Raw genomic sequence first — 21,026 nt, 5'->3', positions numbered from 1 at the left:
AGGCCCTGTACCCCATACCCAAGGGCAGAGCTGAGTCCCCCAGATCCCAGGGCGAGGCCAGGGCCCAGGGCTATAGGTTCCACCTCCCCTCCGTGGGCACCCAAATCCCAGGGCAGGAATGTGTATTCAGACTCCAGAGTGAGGCCATGTCTTCCAGACCCCAGGACAGGGCCATGTCCCCCAGACTCCAGGGCAGGGACCGGGTTCCCTTAGACCCTCAGGTGTCATGGGGGCTGTTTGCCCCACAAGGCTACACTGAGAACCAGGGCCAGCCTGCAGGGCCCAGGGCTCTAGGTCCTGCCTCCCTTTCCTGGGCACCAAAGGCCTCCCTCCGAGAAGGACATGAGACCCTGTGGCTAAAAGACTTCAGGTCTCAAATGAAGGATGGCAGAAAGTTGGATTGATTAGGTAGTGATGGGAGGCAGGGGGAGAGAGACAAGGTGGGAATTCCTTCCCTACAACCATGACTGGTACACAAGGTCACATGGCTGAAGCTCAGTATAGATACCAGGGCACGGGATAACGTTGGAACCCATGAGCAGAGGGGACAGAGGAAACAGCAGGAGGAAGAGGAAAGGAGCATCCACAAGGAGAAAGTGTGCTGTCCCTGTGACTGCACATGGAGGAAAGACACACACCCACATCAGTCCATGTGGCCACATGTGGTCATTACCCTTGACAATGAGAGTGGCTGACGTCTTCTCCTGCCCACATACACATGAGTACTCCCCAGTGTCTGCCACGGACAGGCCATGAATCTGCAGCTCACATCTGGTCCCGTCCTGCCTCAGGCTATATCTGTCCCCATCTCTGAGGGTTTCAGGTCCCTTCCTCCACTCAACAGGGGCCACCTTGCTCAGCTCACATTGCAGCATAGCTGTGGCCCCTTCTGTGGCCTCTTCATTCTTCAGACCCTTTGTGAACTTGGCAGGCAAGGCTGGGGAGGTCAGAAGATAAGGACATAATCATGCCTCTGAGCCCACAGAAGAGACAGGACACGGATGACAGAAAAGACACAGAACCCAAATGGACATGAGCCACATCGGGATGTGCTGAGCACAGGCTGTGCACTGTGGCTTCCCTCAGTCCAGGCTGTACAGCACATGACCATGGCCCCTTCTGTGGCCTCCTCACGCCTAGGTCTTTGTATGAATCTGGCACATACAGAGCTGGAGAGGGTCAATCACACATGAAAATCAGATCATCTGGAGCACTTTGGTGGACAGAATATGAGAGAATGGAGGACAAGACATAGAGCCCAACAGGGCAACATGACTGAACCCATGCTGATACACAGGTGGGAGCTGGCTGGAGATGCTGTTTTCTCCTGGTTTCTGCAACAGCCCAGGAGGCTGGAAGGGATTCTGTGGAATTATGGGAACAGGATGACATGGACACAGGGAGACGACACGGAATGAGAGGAGACGGAGGGCATGAAATCAGTACTGGCACACTAGAACATGGCTTTGCTTGGCCACATGTGATCTTTACCCCTGATGGTGAGTGTGGCTGAGGTCCTCTCCTGCCCACAAATGCACGAGTACTCCCCGGCATCTGCCACAGCCAGGCCACGAATCTGTAGCTCACACCTGGTCCCGTCCTGCCTCAGGCTGTGTCTGTCCCCATCTCGGAGGGTTTCAGGTCCCTTCCTCCACTCCACAGGGGCCGCCTTGTTCAGTTCACACTGCAGTGTGGCTGTGGTCCCTTCTCTGGCCTCCTGGTTTGTCATGTTGTCTATGAATCTGGCTGGCAGGGCTGGGAAGGACCAAGCAGTCGCTGAGATCATCAGACTATCTGGACAACTCTGTGGACAGGACACAGACACACACAAGGAGCCACACAAACCACCAAAGGACCATGGCAGAATGAGCAAACGAATGTACGGAAGGCGAGAAAGCACCTGGCCCAAGAGGAACAGAGAACATGCAGGGATGGGGATGAACAGGAGGACATCTCCTGATGAAGAGAAGGGGAGGCAGGAGATGCCCAGAGGACCCCAGTTAGAGGACAGACAACTTCAGGGTTCCCACAGGGATGCCACATTTGGAAGTAGAAAGTGGTGACACAGAGACACATAGATCCCAAGCCGCAAGTCCATGTGACCACACGGGATCTTTACCCCTGACGGTGAGTGTAGCTGAGGTCCTCTCCTGCCCGCATACACACAAATACTCTCCAGTATCCTCCACAGCCAGGCCACGAATCTGCAGCTCACACCTCGTTCCGTCCTGCCTCAGACTGTATCTGTCCCCATCTCTAAGGGTCTCAGACCCCTTCTGCCACTCCACAGGGGCCACCTTGCTCAGCTCACACTGCAGCACAGCCGTGGCCCCTTCTGTAGCTTCGTGATTTCTCACATCTTCTATGAATCTGGCCGGGAGGGCTGGGAAGGACCAAGCAGTCACTGAGATCATCAGAATAACTAGACGATTCTGTGGACAGGACACAGACACACACAAGGAGGCACACAAACCACCACAGGACCATGGCAGAATGAGCAAATGAATGTACAGAGGGTGAGAAAGCACATGGCCCAGGAGGAACAGAGAACACAGTCCCCATCTCTGAGGGTCTCAGGTCCCTCCTTCCATTCCACAGGGACCACCTTGCTCAGCTCACACTGTGGTGTGGCTGTGGCCCCTTCTGAGGCCTCCTTGGTCTTCAGATCTTGTGTGAATTGGGCAGGCAGGGGTACGAAGGGTCACATGGACAGAAGCCATCAAGCCCTCGGGAGGATCTGAGGGACACACCTGAACATCGAGGAAGAAAACAGAAGCAGGAAGGCTGGAGGGACTTGGGATGAGGTGGACCAAAGTGCATTTGACAGTGAAGACTTCCTACATTCTGCCTGTGAGGTGCAGATTGGGTGGGAGATGGGCTCCATTCTGGATCTCTTCTCAGAGGGCATCTTGTCCTACCTGTGAACTTTCATCATGGGGAAGCAAGACAGGCTCCTCCAACTTGCAACCCACATATGCAATAATGTGATGGACATCTCTCTATGATGACATAGGAGGCACCTTCAGGTCCCAATATCCACTGATCCCTTGTCATCCCTCACACAAGAGACAGCCTGACCAGACAGGCCTTCCATCCAGCACTGCCCATGCTTAGATATATCTCAGCTCACTGTACAACATCCCAGCCCACACAATGCCCTGCTACCTCCATCTAACATGCTCCTGGACTGACCCTACGAATCCACATTCCCACATATTACCCTGATTCATATCACCTAGATCATGAAGACACCAGATGTGGCCTCGAACCACACCTCTGAACCTCCAATCTACCATTCTCTCTTGCCTCCTGACTCCAGGCAGGGGGCTCACAAGTTAGCAGAGCAGAGCCTAACCCAATTACATAGCCATAGCCTGCTATGGGTTGTGTTTCTACAGAAGTCAAACATTGAAGTCCTAACTTCCACTATCAGAATATGACTGTTTTTGAGATAGGGCCTTTAAAGAGGTGATTAACGCTAAATGGGATCACAAGGGTGGCATCTAATCCAATATAAATGCTGTCCTCATAAGAAAAGGAAATTAGGACACAAACACAGAAGGACCAGTGAAGACACAGAGAAAATGGCTGCCTACAAGCCAAGGAGAGAGGCCTCAGAAGGAGCCAACCCTACTGACACCTGGAACTCAAACCATCTAGTCTCCAGAATGGTGAGGAAATACATTTCTGTTATTTATACCACCCAGTCTATGATACTTTCTTTATGGCAATCCAAGCAAACAAATTCAGACTTTGGTACCAGGAGTGGGGTGCCAAAGGAACAAATACCTATAAATGTGGATGTGGCTTTAGAACTTCGTAATGGGAGGTAGCTGAAAGATATTTCAGGCGCATGCCAAAAACTGGGGTTTGCAGGCAGCAATTGTTGGTGAAAACATGGGTGTTAAAAGTGATTCTGGTCAAGCCTCAGATGACAATGGGAGACATATTATTAAAAACTGGAGAAAGACTATCACTGTTATACAGTGGCCAAAAACCTGGTCAAATTTTATTCTAGTGTTCTGTGGAAGGTAGGACTTGCAAACAACAAAATTGGATATATTTACCTGAGGAAGTTTCTAAGCAAAGAATTGAAACCATAGCCTGGTTTCTGTCTAATATGAAAATGTGAGAGGAGAGAGATAAAATTCAAAAAGGATTTGTTAAGCAAAAAGGAACCAGAACTTGAAGATACAGAAAAATTTTCAGGCTATACGTACTGCAAAAAAAAAAAAAAAAAAAAAAAAAAAAAAAAAAAAAAAAAAAAATTGAGAAAGCATTATTCTGGGAGAATATCAATGCTGGACAACCATTTGCTAAACAGATCAGGTGTGTGGTTTATGGATCCATTCAGCCCTCTCAGCAGAAGTCAGTAATAAAAATGAGATCATCAAGGAAAGATCTGTGGAAAACTCTTGTCTGGTGGCTTTGATCCACATAGATCGCATGGGACAAAGTTTTTGAGACCTTTATACCAGAGGAAATGCTGTGCTAGCTTGAATTGATTGGAACAGAGATGGGACAAAATGAATGAAGGATGTCAGACTTCTGAGAATCCACAGGATGGGCCAATAGAGCTACATGGATATAAACATGATATTCCGCAAGAAAAAGGAATAATGACCCCAAAATTGGTTCAGGGGTTGACAGGAATGGCACTATAACCAGGGGGTAGAGGGCACAGGCTCCAGAAGTAAGGCTGTCTCCTCCTCAGTTACAGAGAGCCAGACACCTCCACTCAGGGCTGAGGGGGTAGAGTTGCAATCCTATTGGGTCCAGAGGACAGGGCATTAATCCAAAGCCTTAAAACCTAATGATATTTGTCCTGCTAGGGTTACATCTTGCTTGGGACCCATGACCCATTTCTCCTTTCCAGTTTTTCCCTGATTAAGAATGTCCATCCTATGCCTGTCCCACCATTGTGACTTCAAAGCAAATAACTTGTCTGATTTCTCAGCCTCACAGATGAAGAAAAATTTTGCCTCTGGATGAGTCACACTTTGTCTCCCTCACAGTTGACTCAGATTATATTTAGAGGTGATTTGGACTAGTTGATACTGAAATGGGCTAAGATTTGGGACTGTTAGAAAGAAGTAAACATATTTCGCATGTGAGAAAGGCCATGAATTTTGACAATCCACATGGTGGAGTGTTATGGTCTGAATTGCACCTCAGAAAAAATGCGTATGTTGAAGTCCTAACCCCCAGTACACTTCAGAATGTCACTGTATTTAAAGACAATCATTGAAAGGTAAAATGAGGTTGTTAGGGTGGTTCCAAATCCAGTATGACTGGTGCTCTTATAAAAAGAGGTTATTAGGACACACATATGCACACAGAAGGACAACCATATGAAGACATGGGGAGAAGACAGCCATCTACAAGAATAAAGGAGCTGACACCTTGGTCTTGAGATTTCAGCCCACTTCTGAGAAAATAAATCTCTGTTATTTGAGCCACACTGTCTGCAGTGATTTGTTACGTTAGCCTGAGCAGATGAAGACAATACTCCTTTAGAAGCTTAGAATGACCACAAGGATCAATCAAAACACTCACCAGACTGAAGAGGGGCCTGGCCTAAGCCATTGCTATGTCTGTCAAAGGACACATTTCCTGACCTCCGTGCCTGGGTCCCAAGAGCTGGTGGACATCCACAGGCCCTTGCAAGATGGCAGGGGCCCCAGACAGCTCTCCTGGACCCTGACACCTGTCTGCTGCTCTCCCTGTCCTGACCCCTGGGGTCTGTATGCCCAGGCCCTAGATGAGGTCATCCAAGTGGGTTCTCAGTGTGCATCTGTTGGAGGGACCGCACAGATGAGTGACTGAATAAAATGTCAACGACATTGAGAGACACTGGGAGAGCACAGACCATGTGGGTTAAGTTGGGGAAGACAAAAGTCATTCAGGTGGTCACATGTGGTCTTTACCCTTGACAGTGAGCGTGGCCGAGGTCCTCTCCTGCTCACATATGCACGAGTATTCTCCAGCATCTGCTATGACCAGGCCATGAATCTGCAGCTGACACCTGGTCCCATCCTGCTTCAGGCTGTATCTGTCCCCATCTCTGAGGGTGTTGGGCCCCTTTCTCCACTCCACGGGGGCCGCCTTTCCTAGCTTACATTGCAGTGTGACTGTAGTCCCTTCTGTGGCCTTCTGACTTCTCATATCCTCTATGAATCTGGCAGGCAGGGCTGAGAAGTACCAAACAGTCACTGATATCATCAGACTGTCTGGAGGATTTTTTGGACAGAACATGGACACCAATAACGAGCCACACAAGCCACCAAAGGACCACAGCAAGATGAGCAATATACAAACAATGAGAAGGCAAATGGCCCAGGAGGCACAGAGAACACACAGGGACATGCATGAGCAGGACATCTCCTGATGAGAAGGGGAGGCAGGAGAAACCTAGAGGGTCCCAGTTAGAGGACAGACAATCACAGGGTTTCCACAGGAGCTGTGCCACATTTGGAGGCAGAAGGTGGTGACACAGAGAGGTGTACACACCAAGCCACAAGCCCACATGGCCACACAGGATCTTTACCCCTGACAGTGAGTGTAGCTGAGGTCCTCTCCTGCCCACACACGCAGGAGTACACCCCGGTATCTGCCATAGCAAGGCCATGAATCTGCAGCTCACACACAGCCCCTTCTTGTCTCAGGCTATATTTGTCCCCATCTCTGAGAGCCTCGAGGCCTTTCCTCCACTCCACAGGGGCTGCCTTGCTCAGCTCACATTGCAGTGTGGCTGTGGCCCCTTCCATGGTCTCTTCATTCCTCAGACCCTCTGTGAACTTGGCGGGCAGGGCTGGTGGAGGGATGAGAAAGACATGGACACAATTACACTGAGCACATGAAAAAGACAGGACATGGATGGCACAGAGAAGACACAAACCCCAACTGGACACAGACCACATGCAGGGTATGCCAAGCACAGGCTGTAGATTCCCTCTGTTCAGTCTGGTAACATCACAGTCATGGCCCCTTCGTGGGCTCCTCAGGTCTCAGAGATAACATGAATCTGGCATGCAGGGCCAGAGAGAGTCAGAAAACACAGAGAACATTAAACTCCTTGGAAAGCGCTGGTAGACAGGACATGACAAGATGAAAGAAAGACACAATCCAATAGGACAGGGCCCACAGTATCACAGGAGTGGGAATCTGGATGTAGATGAGCTTCTTCTGGTTCCTTCAGCAGCCCAGGAAGCTGGAAGGGATAGCGTGGCATGATGTGAAAAGTGTGGCAGTCTGGGGGAGACCATGCAATGGGCAGAGATTGACGGCAGGAAGTGAACAACTGGACACCAGACCACAGATCTGGACACATGGACTTTACCCCTGATGGTGAGCGTGACCGAGGTCCTCTCTTGTCCACATATGCATGAGTATTCCCCAGCATCTGCCACAGACAGGTCATGGATCTGCAGCTCACACTTCGTCCCATCCTGCTTCAGGCTGTATCTGCCCCCATCTCTGAGGGTCTCAGGACCCTTCTTCCATTCCACAGGGGCCACCTTGCTCAGCTCACACTGCAGTGTAGCTGTGGCCCCTTCTGAGGCCTCCTTGGTCTTCAGATCTTGAGTGAATCGTGCAGGCAGGGCTAGGAAGGGTCACATGGACAGAAGCCATCAAATCCACTGGAGGATCTGAGGGACACAACCTGATTATCCAGGAAGGAAACAGAAGCAGATCTCGAGGACGTGGGATAAGGTGGACCAAAGACTGTGCGAGACTGAGGTCTTCCTGTGTTCTGCCTGTGAGGTGCAGATTGACTGGGAGATGGGCTCCATCCTGGATCTATTCTCAAAGGACATCTTGTCCTACCCATGTCCTATCGTTCTAGGAAGCAAGACAGGCTCCTCCAACTTCCACATATGCAATAATGTGACACATCTCTCTCTTCTCTCTCTCCAGTCTCACAGGAGGCACCTCCTTGTCCTGACACCTGCTTCCCCATTCTCATACAGGAGATACCCATCCCAGGCAGGGCTTCCATCCAGCACTACTCATGCATGAGCATACCTCGGCTCACTGCCAACCATACCAGCCCACACAAGGACCTGCTGTCTCCACCTCACTGCTCCTGTCCTGACTTTACTGGATACACATTGCCTTGGCTCAATCACCAAAACCCCCAACAGACTCCAGATATGGCTTCGACACCACACCTCTGACCCTTCAACCTGCTGTCCTCTCTTGCTTCCTGACTCTAGGTAGAGTGAGAGCTCACAAAGTACAATGGAGCAAGCCCCACCCTGGTTACCCCCTGTTATGGTCTGATTGTGTCCCCCTAAATTCATATGTTCAAACCTAACCTCTGGAACCTCAGAGCGTGACTGTATTAAAGATAAGGCCTTTAAAATGGTAACTAAGGTTAAATGAGGTTGTTAGGGTGTGCCCAAATCCAATATGACTGGTGTCCTTATAAAAAGAGGATATTAGGACACAGAGACACACTGAGGGGTGACCACGTGAAAAAACAGAAGACTGCATCAACAAGCCAAGGAGAGAAGCCTCAGAGGAAGTCAACCTAATAACACTTCACCTCAGACTTCTAGTCAGAAATCTAACAGAAATATTGGTACCAGGAGTAGGGTGCCATTGTAACAATTATCTAAAAATGTGGAAGTGGAAATCTAGATTGCTGTGAACAACCTGTTCATGTAAAGATGGACATTAAAAATGCTTCTGGTCAGACCTTAGATGGAAATAAAGAACAGGTTATTGGAAAGTGGAGGAAAGGTGATCCTCGTTATTATGTGGCAAAGAACTTGTCCAAATTGTGTTGTTGTGTGTAGAAGGTAGGACTAAGAAACAATAAAATTTTGCATGTTTAATTGAGGAAATTTCTAAGTAAAGTGTTGAAGGTGCAACCTGTTTTCTCTTTGCTGCTTATTGTAAAGTGCAAGAGGAGGGAAATAAATTGAAGAAGGAATTGTAAATAAAAAAGGAACCAATACTTAAAGCTTTGGAAATTTTTCAGCCTAACCACATGGTAAAAAATGAGAAACTGTGTTCTGAAGAGAACATGAAGGGTGTGGCTAGACAACCATTTGCTAAAGCACCAGGTGTGCAATTTATGGATCCAATTAGTCATCTCAACAGAAGCCAGGAATAGAGATGCAGTTATCTGGAAAAGCCTCTTGTCTGATGGTGTGGACCTCCATGAATTGCATGGGAGGCCAACTCAGTTTTTGATAATCTTATACCAGCAGATTGGAGTGAATTGGATTGAGGTGGGATAAAATGAAGGAAGGCTATCAGACTTCCGGGATTCACCAGGATGAGCTATTATCACTATATGGCTGCAAACATGTCTTATCCTTCAAAATAAAAGAATGGCCCCAAAGGCATCAGCAGGGCTGTCACTGCCACTAGAGGTCCAGGGATCCGGACCACCTCTTCCCAGAACAGAGGGGGAAGAGGTTGTTACCCAAGGATGAGTGGATAAGATATTACCCAGGTCTGAGAGATTGGGGACAACACTCTGGTTGGCATGGAGGACTGGAATTAAGTCAAAGAGAATTATTTTTCAGGCTTTTAGAAAAAAAGTAGAGATGGGGTCTCACTGTCACCCAGGCTGGAGTGCAGTACAATTATAGCTCACTGCAGCCTCAAACTCCCAGGCTCAAGTGATCTTCATGCCTCAGCCTCCCCAGTAACTGGAACCCCAGGTGTGCACCACCACATCTAATCCTTTTTTTTTTTTTTTTTTTTTTTTTAGAAAAAGGGTCTTGCTATATTTTCCAGACTGGTCTAGAATACCTGGCCTCAAGTAATTCTCCTGCCTCGGCCACCCAACGTGCTAGGATTATAAACGTGAGCCACTGTACTGAGTCACCAGCCTTAAAATCTAGTGAAATTTGCTCTGCTAGGTTCAGACCTGCATAAGATCCATGACCCATTTTTTCTTTCCAACTTCCCCTCTTTTGAACAGGAACGTCTATCCTATGCCTGCACCACCATTGAATTTTTGAAGCACAAAACTTGTCTGGTTTCATGCTTCACAACTGAAGAAGAATTTTGCCTCAGAATGAGTCATACTTCACCTCCCTCACGCTTGACTTAGATGACATTCAGATGAGATTCTGATTTTGAGTTGATGCTGGAATGGGTTAAGATTACAGGCTCTTAGGAAGGAGCAAATGTATTTTGCATGTTAGAAGGTAATTAATTGTGGGAAGCCAGAGGGCAGAATGTCATGGTCTGAATTGAGTCCCCTCCCCAAATCCGTATGTTGAAATCCTAACTCCTAGCACTTCACAATGTCAGAGTATTGAAATAGGATCTTTGAAAGGTAAAATGAGGTTGTTAGGGTGGGCCCAATCCAATATGACCAGAGAGCATCTACAAGCCAAGAAAAGAGGCCTAAGGACAAACCAACTGAGTGACTCCTTGATCTTGGAATTTCAGACTCCAGAAGTCTGAGAAAATAAGTATCTGCTGTGAAGTTACCCAGACGTAGTGCTCTGCTGTGTCCGCTGAGCAGACAAAGGCAGCAGTCCTTCAGGAGCCTGGCATGACCACAAGAACCACTCAAACACTCTCAGCAGATTTAGTGGAGCCTGGCCTGACCACCTCCTCAGTGAGCCCCCAACCCTACTGTGCATGTCCATCAGCAGAAACACAGGCCCTCACCTCTAGGCCTGGGTCCCCAGAGCCCGCGCACATGTGCAAGCCCCAGCAAGATGCCAGTGGCCTCAGACAGTTCTCCTGGACCCTGACGTCTGTCTGTGGAGCTCTCCTTTGGGTCCCTGCCCTATTCACTCTTGAAGTCCATATTCCCAAGCCCTAGATTAAGTCATCCAAGTGGGTTCCATGTGCATTTGTGGGATGTATCACACAGGGGAGTGACTGAATGAGTCACTTGAGGCATTGTCTTGAGGCAATGACATCAACAAGCATTGGGAGAGCACAGAACATATGGGTTAGGCGGGAGGAGACAGGAATCACTCAGGTGGCCATATGTGGTCTTTACCCCTGATGGTGAGCGTGGCCGAGGTCCTCTCCTGCCCACACACACACGAGTACTCCCCAGTGTCTGCCACGGACAGGCCATGAATCTGCAGCTCACATCTGGTCCCATCCTGCCTCAGGCTGTATCTGTCCCCATCTCTCAGGGTCTCAGACCCCTTCCTCCACTCCACGGGATCCGCCTTGCTCAGCTCACACTGCAGCACGGCTGTGGCCCCTTCTCTAGCCTCCTGGTTTTTCACATCTTCTATGAATCTGGCAGGCAGGGCTGGGAAAGACCAAGCAGTCATTGAGATTATTAGACCATCTGGAGGACTCTGTGGACAAGACATGGACACCCACAAAGAGCCACACAAAACCATCAAAGAACCACACGTGAAAGAGCAAACAAACGTACACATGGGGAGGAGGCAAATGGCCCCAGAGGAACAGAGAACACACAAGCAAAAGGATATGAGCATGAGGATACCTCCTGGATAAGAAGGGAGGCGGGAGATGCCCAGAGGACCCCAGTTAGAGGACAGACAACCATGGGGTTGCCACAGAACCATGCCACATTCGAAGGCAGAAGGTGGTGACACAGAGATGTGGAGACACTAAGCCATGGTCCACATAGCTACACACGATCTTTACCCCTGACAGTGAGTATGGCTGAGGTCCTCTCCTGCCCACACACACACGAGTACTCGCCGGCATCCACCACAGCCAGGCCACGGATCTGCAGCTCACACCTGGACCCATCCTGCTTCAGGCTGTGTCTGTCCCCATCTCTGAGGCAGTCATGCCCCTTCCTCCACTCCACCGGGGCCACCTTGCTCAGCTCACACCACAGTATGGCCGTGGCCCCTTCTGTGGCCTCTTCATTCCTCAGACCCTCTATGAACTTGGAAGGCAGGGCTGAAGAGATCAAAAGACACAGATATAATCATATTCTCTGAGCACATGGAAGAGATAGGAATGACATGGATGGCACAGACAAGACACAGAACCCAACTAGGCACAGGCTGCATGGGGGTGTGCTGAGCACAGGCTGTGGACTGGGACTTCTCTTAGTACAGGCTTTACAGCACATGGCCACGGCCCCTCCTGTGGCCTCCTCACATCTCAGCCTTTATAGGAATCTCTGGCACCCAGGCCCAGAGAGGGTCAGAAACACATGAAGAACATCAGGGGACAGAATGTGACAGGATGGAAGACACAGAATCCAACGTGACGATGTTGACAGAGTCTTCAGAGGCACACAGTGGGAGCCGGCTAGAGAGGCTGCTTCCTCCTGCTTCCTACAACAGCCCTGGAGGCTGGAAGAAGCTTGTGCAGTTACACAGGCAGGTACAGACATGGGGAGAGAACGCAGCATGGGCAGAGACAGATGGCGTCAAGTCAACATGTGGACACCAGAGCATGGCGCTGCTTGGCCGCGTGTGGCCTTTACCCCTGACGGTGAGCATGGCTGAGGTCCTCTCCTTCCCGCACATGCACAGGTACTCCCCAGCATCCTCTGCCACCAGGCCGCGGATCTGCAGCTCACACCTGGCCCCGTCCTGCATCAGGCTATGTCTGTCTCCATCTCGGAGGGTCTCATGCCCCTTCCACCACTCCACAGGGGCCACCTTGTTCAGCTCACACCGCAGTGTGGCAGTTGCCCCTTCTGTGGCCTCTTCATTCCTCAGACCCTCTGTGAACTTGATGGGTAGCGCTGGAGGAGGATCAGAATATATGAACACAATCTTGCTCTCTGAGCACATGGAAGATACAGAACATGGATGGCAAAGAGAAGACACAGAACCCATTTGGACACAGGCCACATGTGGGGTGTGCTGAGCACAGGCTGTGGACTGGGGCTTCCCATGCTCCAGCCTGTCAGCACTGTAGCTGTGACTCCTTCCATGGCCTCCTGAGTCCTCACACTTTATGTAACTCCGGCTGCCAGAGCCAGAGTATATCAGACACACACAAGGACCATGAGAGCCTCTGGAGCACTCTGGGGGGAAGGACAGGACAGCGTGAAGGGCAAGGTACAGAAGCCAACAGGACAACATGATGGAGCCCATCCTTGTAGGCACATGGGGTGGAAGCTGGCTGCAAGGCTGGTTTCTCCTGGTTCCCACAATAGCTCTGGAGGCTGGAGGAGACCCTGCAGAGTGATGGGAACAGGGTGGTGCAGATGCAGGGAGAGCACATGGTGTGAGTACAGACAGACGGCATGACATCAATACATGGACACCAGAATATGGCTCTCCTTGGCCACATGTGGCCTTTACCCCTGACAGTGAGCATGGCCGAGGTCCTCTCCTGCCCACACACACACGAGTACTCCCCAGTGTCTACCATGGACAGGCCACGAATCTGCAGTTCACATTTGGTCCCATCCTGCCTCAGGCTGTATCTGTCCCCATCTCTCAGGGTCTCAGACCCCTTCCTCCACTCCACAGGGGCTGCATTGTTCAGCTCACACTGCAGCATGACTGTGGTCCCTTCTCTGGCCTCCTGGTTTTTCACATCTTCTATGAACCTGGCAGGCAGAGCTGGGAAGGACCAAGCAGTCGCTGAGATCATCAGACTGTCTGGAAGACTCTGTGGACGGGACATGGACACCCACAAGGAGCCACACAAACCACCAAAGGACCACACGTGAAGAAGCAAATAAACATTCACATGAGGAGGAAGCAAATGGCCTGGGAAGAACAGAGAACACAAAGGGATCAGCATGAGCATGAGGACACCCCCTGGACAAGAAGGGTAGGCGGGAGACAACCGGAGGACCTCACTTGGAGAAGAGACAACCCCAGGATTGCCACAGGGGCTGTGCCACATTGGAAGATGAGAATGACACGGTGACATGTAGATACCAAGCCACGGGTCCACAAGGCCACACATGATCTTTACCCCTGATGGTGAGCGTGGCTGAGGTCCTCTCCTGCCCACACACACACAAGTACTCCCCGGCATCCGCCATGGCCAGGCCACAGATTTGCAGCTCACACCTGGTCCCCTCCTGCCTCAGGATGTATCTGTCCCCATCTCTGAGGTTCTTGGGCCCCTTCCTCCACTCCACAGGGGCCACTTTGCTCAGTTCACACCACAACATGGCTGTGGCCCCTTCCACAGCCTCTTCATTCCTCAGACCCTCTGTGAACTTGGCCAGCAGGGCTGGGGGATCAGAAAGAGATGGCCACAATCACACCCTCTGAGCCCACAGAAGAGACAGGACATGGACAACACAGAGAAGACAGGGAAGCCATCTGAACACGGGCCACTCCTGGGGTGTGCTGAGTACAAGGTGTGCACTGCGGCTTCCCACGGTCCAGCCCGTTAGCATCACGGTGTGGCCCCTTCTGAGGTGTCCTCAGGCCTCATACTTTCTATGAACCTGGCTGGTAGGGCTGGAGAGGACACAAAGACCATGAGGCCCTCTGGAGACACCTTGGGACACTCAGCAAGGACACACTCCAACTATGGAGGAAACTAGGAATTAAAGCATGGACACGTGGACGTGAAACAGTGCCCTGGGAGCGGAGAACAGATTGGCCACGGACACGCAGGGGAAAGCCGCCCAGGACACAGAGGAGCTGGAATCCTAGCAGGGACCCCAAGATGATGGCAGACACATGCAGTGGCCACAAGACCCATGACGTGGGGAGGAAGAGACAGAACCAAACAGGATCTCCCCATCCCCAAGGTCTTCTGCGGCCCATCCTGGCTCAGACTGAATCTGTCATCACGCTCAAGGGCCCAAGACCAGCCTGGTGGCTCAGTTACACTATACTGTGGCCCAGGCCCCATTCTGTGGTTCCCTATTTTATAGCTCCTTCATAATTTTTTTCTTCTTTTTCAGACAGGGTCTCAGTGTTGCCTAGGCTGGAGTGCAGTGGTGCCATCACAGCTCACTGCAGCCTCAAACTTGTGGCCTCAACCAATCCTCCCACCTCAGCCTCCTGAGTAGCTGGGACCACAGGTGTGCACCACCACAACCAGCTAATTTTCATATTTTTTGTAGAAATAGGGTCTCCCTGGGTTGCCCAGGTTGGCCTGGAAATCTTGAGCTCAAATGATCCTCCTGCCTCGGCCTCCTAAAGTGCTGGGATTACAGGTGTGAGCCACCGTGCCCAGCCTCATGATCTTGATGAATAGCTGGAGGAAAAAGACACAAAATCAGCTGCCTAAAAATCTCCCACAAAATCATCCAGGCTCCTGCTTCTCATCAGTTCCTGCTGCTCCTGTGGCCAGAGCCCAGGGCAGACAGGGAATAAGGAGCCTGCTGCTGGGAGAAAGGAGGGTGCCACCCTCCACCTTGACCGTCACCCTGTGTTCATGATGCAAGCAAGAACCCCACGCAACAGATGCCTTGGTGCATGGGTCCAGCAGATAAGAAATGACCAAACGAATACATGAAGGAACGGTCCACCTGTACATGCCCTGCATGCAGGAGATAGCCATGGACCACAGGGACAGACGAGGGCCACTGTCTCCTGTGCACTGAAGCTGGGTGGCTTCCCAGCCCACCAGATGGAGACTGGAGCCTCAGAGTGCCCAGCTGTATCCCCTGGACGCCCCCAGGGAACTGCAGCTCAGAGCATCCTTGGGGCTTCGGGGTCCAGTGGAAACTTCCAGCATGCAAGGGTGCCCTCTAAGGAGGCACAAGAGGGGGTCCAGCAGGGCACCCACCACCTGAAGCTTCCCTGGAACTCGCCCACTTCTGGAAGCAACTGCCTCAGGCAGCCGGCAAGGGTCCACTCTGGTCATCTGCTCTTCAGCCACCCATCTGAGGAGGCACTGGCATCCAGACAGCCATGCCTGGCCCCCAGAACCTGCCCCTTCACTGGCCTGAGGGATCCCTCCTTGCGGTGTGACGGGAGCCCACCAGAGTCCTGGGCAAGAAAGTCCTCGAGCTTGGGAGAGTCCTTCCCTGCATTCCCTCTAAGGTGCTCGGGCCCTCCACCCGGGCCGGCTTTATCCCATGTGCTTTCCCTGACAGAATCAAGCCAGGCCAAGGCCCCGAGCACCTGCACACGTCGCACCACACCACCAGCCACACCGGGCCATGGGTCCCAGCTCCACAGACACAAGAGGCCAGGCCTGCAGGGTTCTGTCCCTTCTGCTAACACTGGTGGCTTGAGGCTGGAATCCTCTCCTTGCTGTGACTGAGAGGTTCAGGGCCCAGGGTGAGTTCTGCAGCCTCATGTCCCTAGGGCACCCAGCCATGGCTGAGATCCACTCCTACCCCCCACACATGACGACACCCTAGATCCACTGCAGGCAGGCCACAGGGCTCCGGATGTCCTGTCCTGGTCAAAGCCCCCATCTTGGATCGTCTTGGGCCCCTTCCTCCACTCCACACAGCTGCTCTGCTTGGCTGACACATGAAGAGTCACTGTGGCTGCTCCTCCCCACAGTCACCCCCATCACCTCCTCCCCACAGTCACCCCCATCACCTCCCCCCCACAGTCACCCCATCACCTCCCCCCCACAGTCACCCCCATCACCTCCTCCCCACAGTCACCCCCATCACCTCCTCCCCACAGTCACCCCCATCACCTCCTCCCCACAGTCACCCCATCACCTCCTCCCCACAGTCACCCCATCACCTCCTCCCCACAGTCACCCCATCACCTCCTCCCCACAGTCACCCCATCACCACCTCCCCACAGTCACCCCATCACCTCCTCCCCACAGTCACCCCATCACCTCCTCCCCACAGTCACCCCATCACCTCCTCCCCACAGTCACCCCATCACCTCCTCCCCACAGTCACCCTACCTCTCTCCTCCTCACAATGGACCCTCCCCTCCCTGGCTGTGCACTCCAGCCCACGTGCCATCTCCCCACTCCTTTCTGTGTTCCATTTCTGGGGCTCCTCCTGATTGCCTTCCTGCCTTCCTGGTGTTAACCCTGGAGAAGATCTATGATCTCACTTTTGTAACGATTTGGTTCTCCCCATATCCTCTGTCTCTGCCTACAACCCCACAGGGCTCAAGCAGCCCTCTCTTCTCTGCTGTCTTACTGCTCCTAAGACGGGTAACACGCAGCAGGCGTGAGGAATCCCTACTGAAGGAATGATTCAGGAACCCCATGCAGAAACAGGGAAGGCCATAGCGCAGACATGGGCACAGGGCAGGAATGCGCATACCCACTTGGACACAGCCACCCATGCACGTGGCCAGAGGCAGTCATTACCCTTCACGGTGAGAGTGGCAGAGGTCCTCTCCTCCCCACACACACAGGAGTACTCCCCAGCATCTGCTACGGCCAGGCCACAGATCTGCAGCTCACACACAGCCCCATCCTGCCTCAGTCTGTGTCTGTCCCCATCTCTGAGGCTCTCACGGCCCTTCCTCCACTCCACGGGGGCCACCTTGCTCAGCTCACACCGCAGTGTGGCTGTGGCTCCTTCTGTGCTCTCTTGGTGTCTCAGTCTTCCTATGAAGTGGGCAGGCATGGCTGGGGAGGGATGGACAGACAGACATGCAGGAGATCAGACTCTGGGAAGCACACGGGGACAGGCAATGGCGAGATGGAGGATAAGACAGACTCCCACAGGACAGGTCCCAGGGTGCCTCGAGGGTGGGAGTCTGGCTGCAAATGCCAGGTTCTCCTGGTTCCTTCGATAGTCCAGAAAGCTGGAAGGGATTCCGTGATGTGCTGGGAAGGGCATGGCACAGTTGGGGGAGACTGGAATTGGTGCAACTGACAGCAGAGGTAAAGAACTGGACACCGGCCACGACTCTGGACACAGGGTCTTACCCCTGATAGTGAGTGAGGCTGAGGTCCTTTCCTCTCCACATACACATGAGTACTCCCCAGCATCCACCATGGCCAGGCCACGAATCTGCAGCTCACACATGGCCCCGTCCTGCCTCAGGCAGTATCTGTCCCCATCTCTGATGGTCTCAGACCCCTTTCTCCACTCCACGGGGGCCGCCTTGCTCAGCTCACACCGCAGCGTGGCTGTGGCCCCTTCTGTGGCCTCCTTGTTTCTCAGTTTCCCGATGAACTGGGCAGGCAGGGCTGCAGGAAGGTCAGACGCAGAGAACATCATCTTTGCTCCCCTGCATTGGAGGAAGTGGCATCTTTGGGCCACATGGGCAGGGTGAACAGAGATGCTTACCAGTCACCGTGAGGGTGGCAGAAGTAGTCTGGTCCCCGAAGGAGCATGAGTACCGCCCGCTGTCCTGCGGCCGGAGGTTGCGGACCACCAGCTCCAAGACAGCACCTTCCTGGCGTAGGCTGTATTTGTCACCTGGCCTCAGGACATTGTCTCCACAGCGCCATTCCACGGGCGCAGCCACAGATGACAGCACACAGCGCAGTGTGGCAGCACCACCCTCCCGCACCTCCAGGTCCTTCAGGGCCTCCTGGAACCGCACTGGCCGGGCTGCAGACAGGCACAGGCTCAGCTTGCCCTCCCCCGACTGGTCCACTAGGGGTCCCCTATAGGTGGTGGAGGGCTGGGGACATCAGCTGCAGGGTCCCCCTTCTCCTTTGGGGCCTGTGGCAAGGACCTCGAGACTTCTGGAAAGGGGCAGCTCTGAGGGTGAGGGATAGAAAGGATGAACCAAGCAGGAGAACAGAAGGGTGGGGTGTCAGGGACCTGTGCCCCCAAATTCACAGTTGGAGGCCCTAGCCCAGACCTCAAAGCGTGGTAGTGATGAGGGAAGTAAGGTCAAATGAGGTCACGGTGGGCCCTAAGCCACTGTGGTTGGCGCCTCCTAAGATGGGAGGTCAGGGACACAGGCATGCACAGAGGGACAGCCCTTCAGGGACGCAGAGGAGACAGCTCTGCAGGGCGGCTCCTGCGGGTGGCAGAGGCCAGAACGGAAGCCAAGCAGGGTGGATGAGGTGCCAGGGAGAGCCAGGAAGGACACGGGGAGCTGTGGGCACCCCATACAGGATGCACAGGAGCCTGGGTCCTCCCACCTTGGGCTCCTTGTGGGCGCACATGCCCTGCCCTGAAGACGGTGCTGCCTGAGAAGAGAGCTGTAGGCACCTAGCCTGTGGCTAGGCTTTGGGGCTGCTGGGGCTCACCGTGCACCCTGACAATGGAGCTGCTGCAGGCGCCCCCAGTCTCACACTTGTAGCGTCCGCTGTCCTGCAGGGTGGCCCCAGTGATGAGCAACTGGGCTCGGTGGCCCTCGTGGCTCAGCTGATACCGGGCAGATCCCCGCAGGGTCTTCCCATCCTTGGTCCAGCACACAGGGCTGTCGCAGGCACTGGTCTCGCACACCAGGGTCAAGTCCTCACCCTCTGTGATGGTGGCATCTGTGAGCTCCCGGGAGAAGACACTTGGCTTACCTGGGGGACAGAGAGAGAAGCAGGAGCATGTGGGATCCTGTCGTGCTGCTGCTGGAGGGGCCAACAGGGACAAACCCTGGGTCTCACTGCGGACCAGGCAACACCCTGGCTCAGCACCCACCAGTCACCCTCAGGCTGGGACCACGCAACAGGCTGTGGAGGGAACAGGGAAGGCTCTGTGCGGCTCCTGCCCCAGTGGGGATGCAGCCTAGCCAGTGCACACCAAGAACAGTTCTGCAAACCATGCAGAAGCATTCATTCTGAAAGCCCAATTCAGCTTTCCGAGCCCCCACCCCACAGTCGAGCCAAGGGTGCTTTCTCTGTGTGCCCAGGGATACTAGGCACATGGCTGAGCTGCCATCTGCCTCTCCACCTGTCTGCAGCTCTGAGCAACATGTGCAACGTGAGCATGTGACCCACCAGTGACCCGCAGGGCGGCTGAGGCCCTCTGGTCACCCGCCTCGAAGTAGATGGTGCCCGAGTCCTTGAGCGCCAGCTGCCGCAGGGTCAGCACGTGGTAGCCCCCAGGCTGGGCCTCGATCTCATTGAGCTCGTTGGCATGCAGGGGTGTCTTATCCAGGAACCAGTGCACAGGCTCGTAGTTGGCCGGGGAGATCCGGCAACGGAAGGTGGCCGAGGAGCCCTCCTGCACATCCACGTCCTCCAGGTCCTCGATGATGTGCACTCTCCGGCCTGCAAAGGCACAGCGTCCTGGGCAGGCTCAGCCAGCAGTGCTCCCCAGGACAGACACTCCCCAGGACAGAGCAAGGTGTCTGTGTTTTAACAAGTTTGCAGGGACAGAACTCCGAAAACAGTAAGTGGGTCAGAGTTTGAACGGTCTAGATACTTGTTTGAGGGCCACTCGGAGCCCCGAGTCCACCTCTCTGCACCTTGGAGGTCCTTCTGCAAGGCTTGCTGGGTGAGTCTGCAGCCTGCTGAGAACCCAGGAGAGCACACTTCTGCCCCCTATCCAAGCTGTGCTCCCAGGAGCGGTTGGCTCCCAAACCTGCATACACAGCTGTGTGTATCATTACAATTGTGCCATGAAATTAACTCTTGTAGTAACAGATGAAAGAGGAGTGTGAAAAAAAATGGCTATAGTTATGCTGAAATTGAAATCAAATGCTTGGAAGATAAGAAATGTGAATTCCTAGAAATGAGGTTTTTTGGCTGCTGAATTAGGGATGGTAACAGATGAGCGTTTACGAATATCGAATATCGAGACAGGTCCTGCATTCAGATTCCTTCTGCATGCATGAGTGTCCTGCAGGCATAGCTCCACCTCAAAGAAGGCAACCCCAACCCGGGCAATCCACATGGATGAAGAGCTCTCATCAGTGGATGGCACACAAGGAAATGGCTTGGGCCCCTGACCAGGCCAGCCAACATCCTCATACGTTAAACTTTTATTTTATTTTATTTTTTTAGAGATGGAGTCTCACTCTGTCTCCCAGGCTGGAGTGCAGTGGCACGATCTTGGCTCACTGCAACCTCCGCCTCCCGGGTTCAAGCAACGCTCCTGCCTCAGCCTCCTGAGTAGCTGAGATTACAGGCACGTGCTACCATGCCTGGCTAATTTTTGTATTTTTAGTAGAGATGGGGTTTCACCATGTTGGCCAGGCTGGTCTAGAACTCCTGACCTCGTGATCCACCTGCCTCAGCCTCCCAAAGTGCTGGGATTACAGGCGTGAGCCACTGAGCCCGGCCATGTTAAACTTTTAAAGAGCATCTTTTGTTATCTTATGACTCTCACTCTTGAT

At 52.9% G+C, this 21,026-nt stretch overlaps 1 protein-coding gene across 28 annotated transcripts in view; it reads right to left on the bottom strand.

The window, feature by feature from the left end:
* Positions 1-21,026, bottom strand: part of LOC105499675 (obscurin, cytoskeletal calmodulin and titin-interacting RhoGEF) — a 166,334-nt gene that overhangs the window by 69,139 nt on the left and 76,169 nt on the right. For 18 of the 28 annotated variants that reach the window (XM_071081732.1, XM_071081737.1, XM_071081730.1 and 15 more), the window contains 14 exons: positions 19,687-19,959; positions 19,000-19,266; positions 18,083-18,349; positions 17,719-17,982; positions 17,152-17,415; positions 12,410-12,673; positions 11,611-11,874; positions 10,982-11,245; positions 7,340-7,603; positions 6,548-6,811; positions 5,928-6,191; positions 2,120-2,383; positions 1,492-1,755; positions 674-937 (listed from right to left, as the gene is read on the bottom strand). In XM_071081732.1, the coding sequence (XP_070937833.1) occupies positions 674-937; positions 1,492-1,755; positions 2,120-2,383; positions 5,928-6,191; positions 6,548-6,811; positions 7,340-7,603; positions 10,982-11,245; positions 11,611-11,874; positions 12,410-12,673; positions 17,152-17,415; positions 17,719-17,982; positions 18,083-18,349; positions 19,000-19,266; positions 19,687-19,959 (3,711 nt within the window). The remainder of the gene's footprint in view (positions 1-673; positions 938-1,491; positions 1,756-2,119; positions 2,384-5,927; positions 6,192-6,547; positions 6,812-7,339; positions 7,604-10,981; positions 11,246-11,610; positions 11,875-12,409; positions 12,674-17,151; positions 17,416-17,718; positions 17,983-18,082; positions 18,350-18,999; positions 19,267-19,686; positions 19,960-21,026) is intronic. The other 10 variants (XM_071081777.1, XM_071081770.1, XM_071081758.1 and 7 more) reach the window with 10 other exon arrangements.

Source organism: Macaca nemestrina, chromosome 1 (genome assembly GCF_043159975.1).
Source record: "Macaca nemestrina isolate mMacNem1 chromosome 1, mMacNem.hap1, whole genome shotgun sequence".
NCBI lineage: Eukaryota > Metazoa > Chordata > Mammalia > Primates > Cercopithecidae > Macaca > Macaca nemestrina.
Note: the sequence above shows the minus strand (reverse complement) of the source record. Positions and strands in the feature narration are given on the sequence as shown.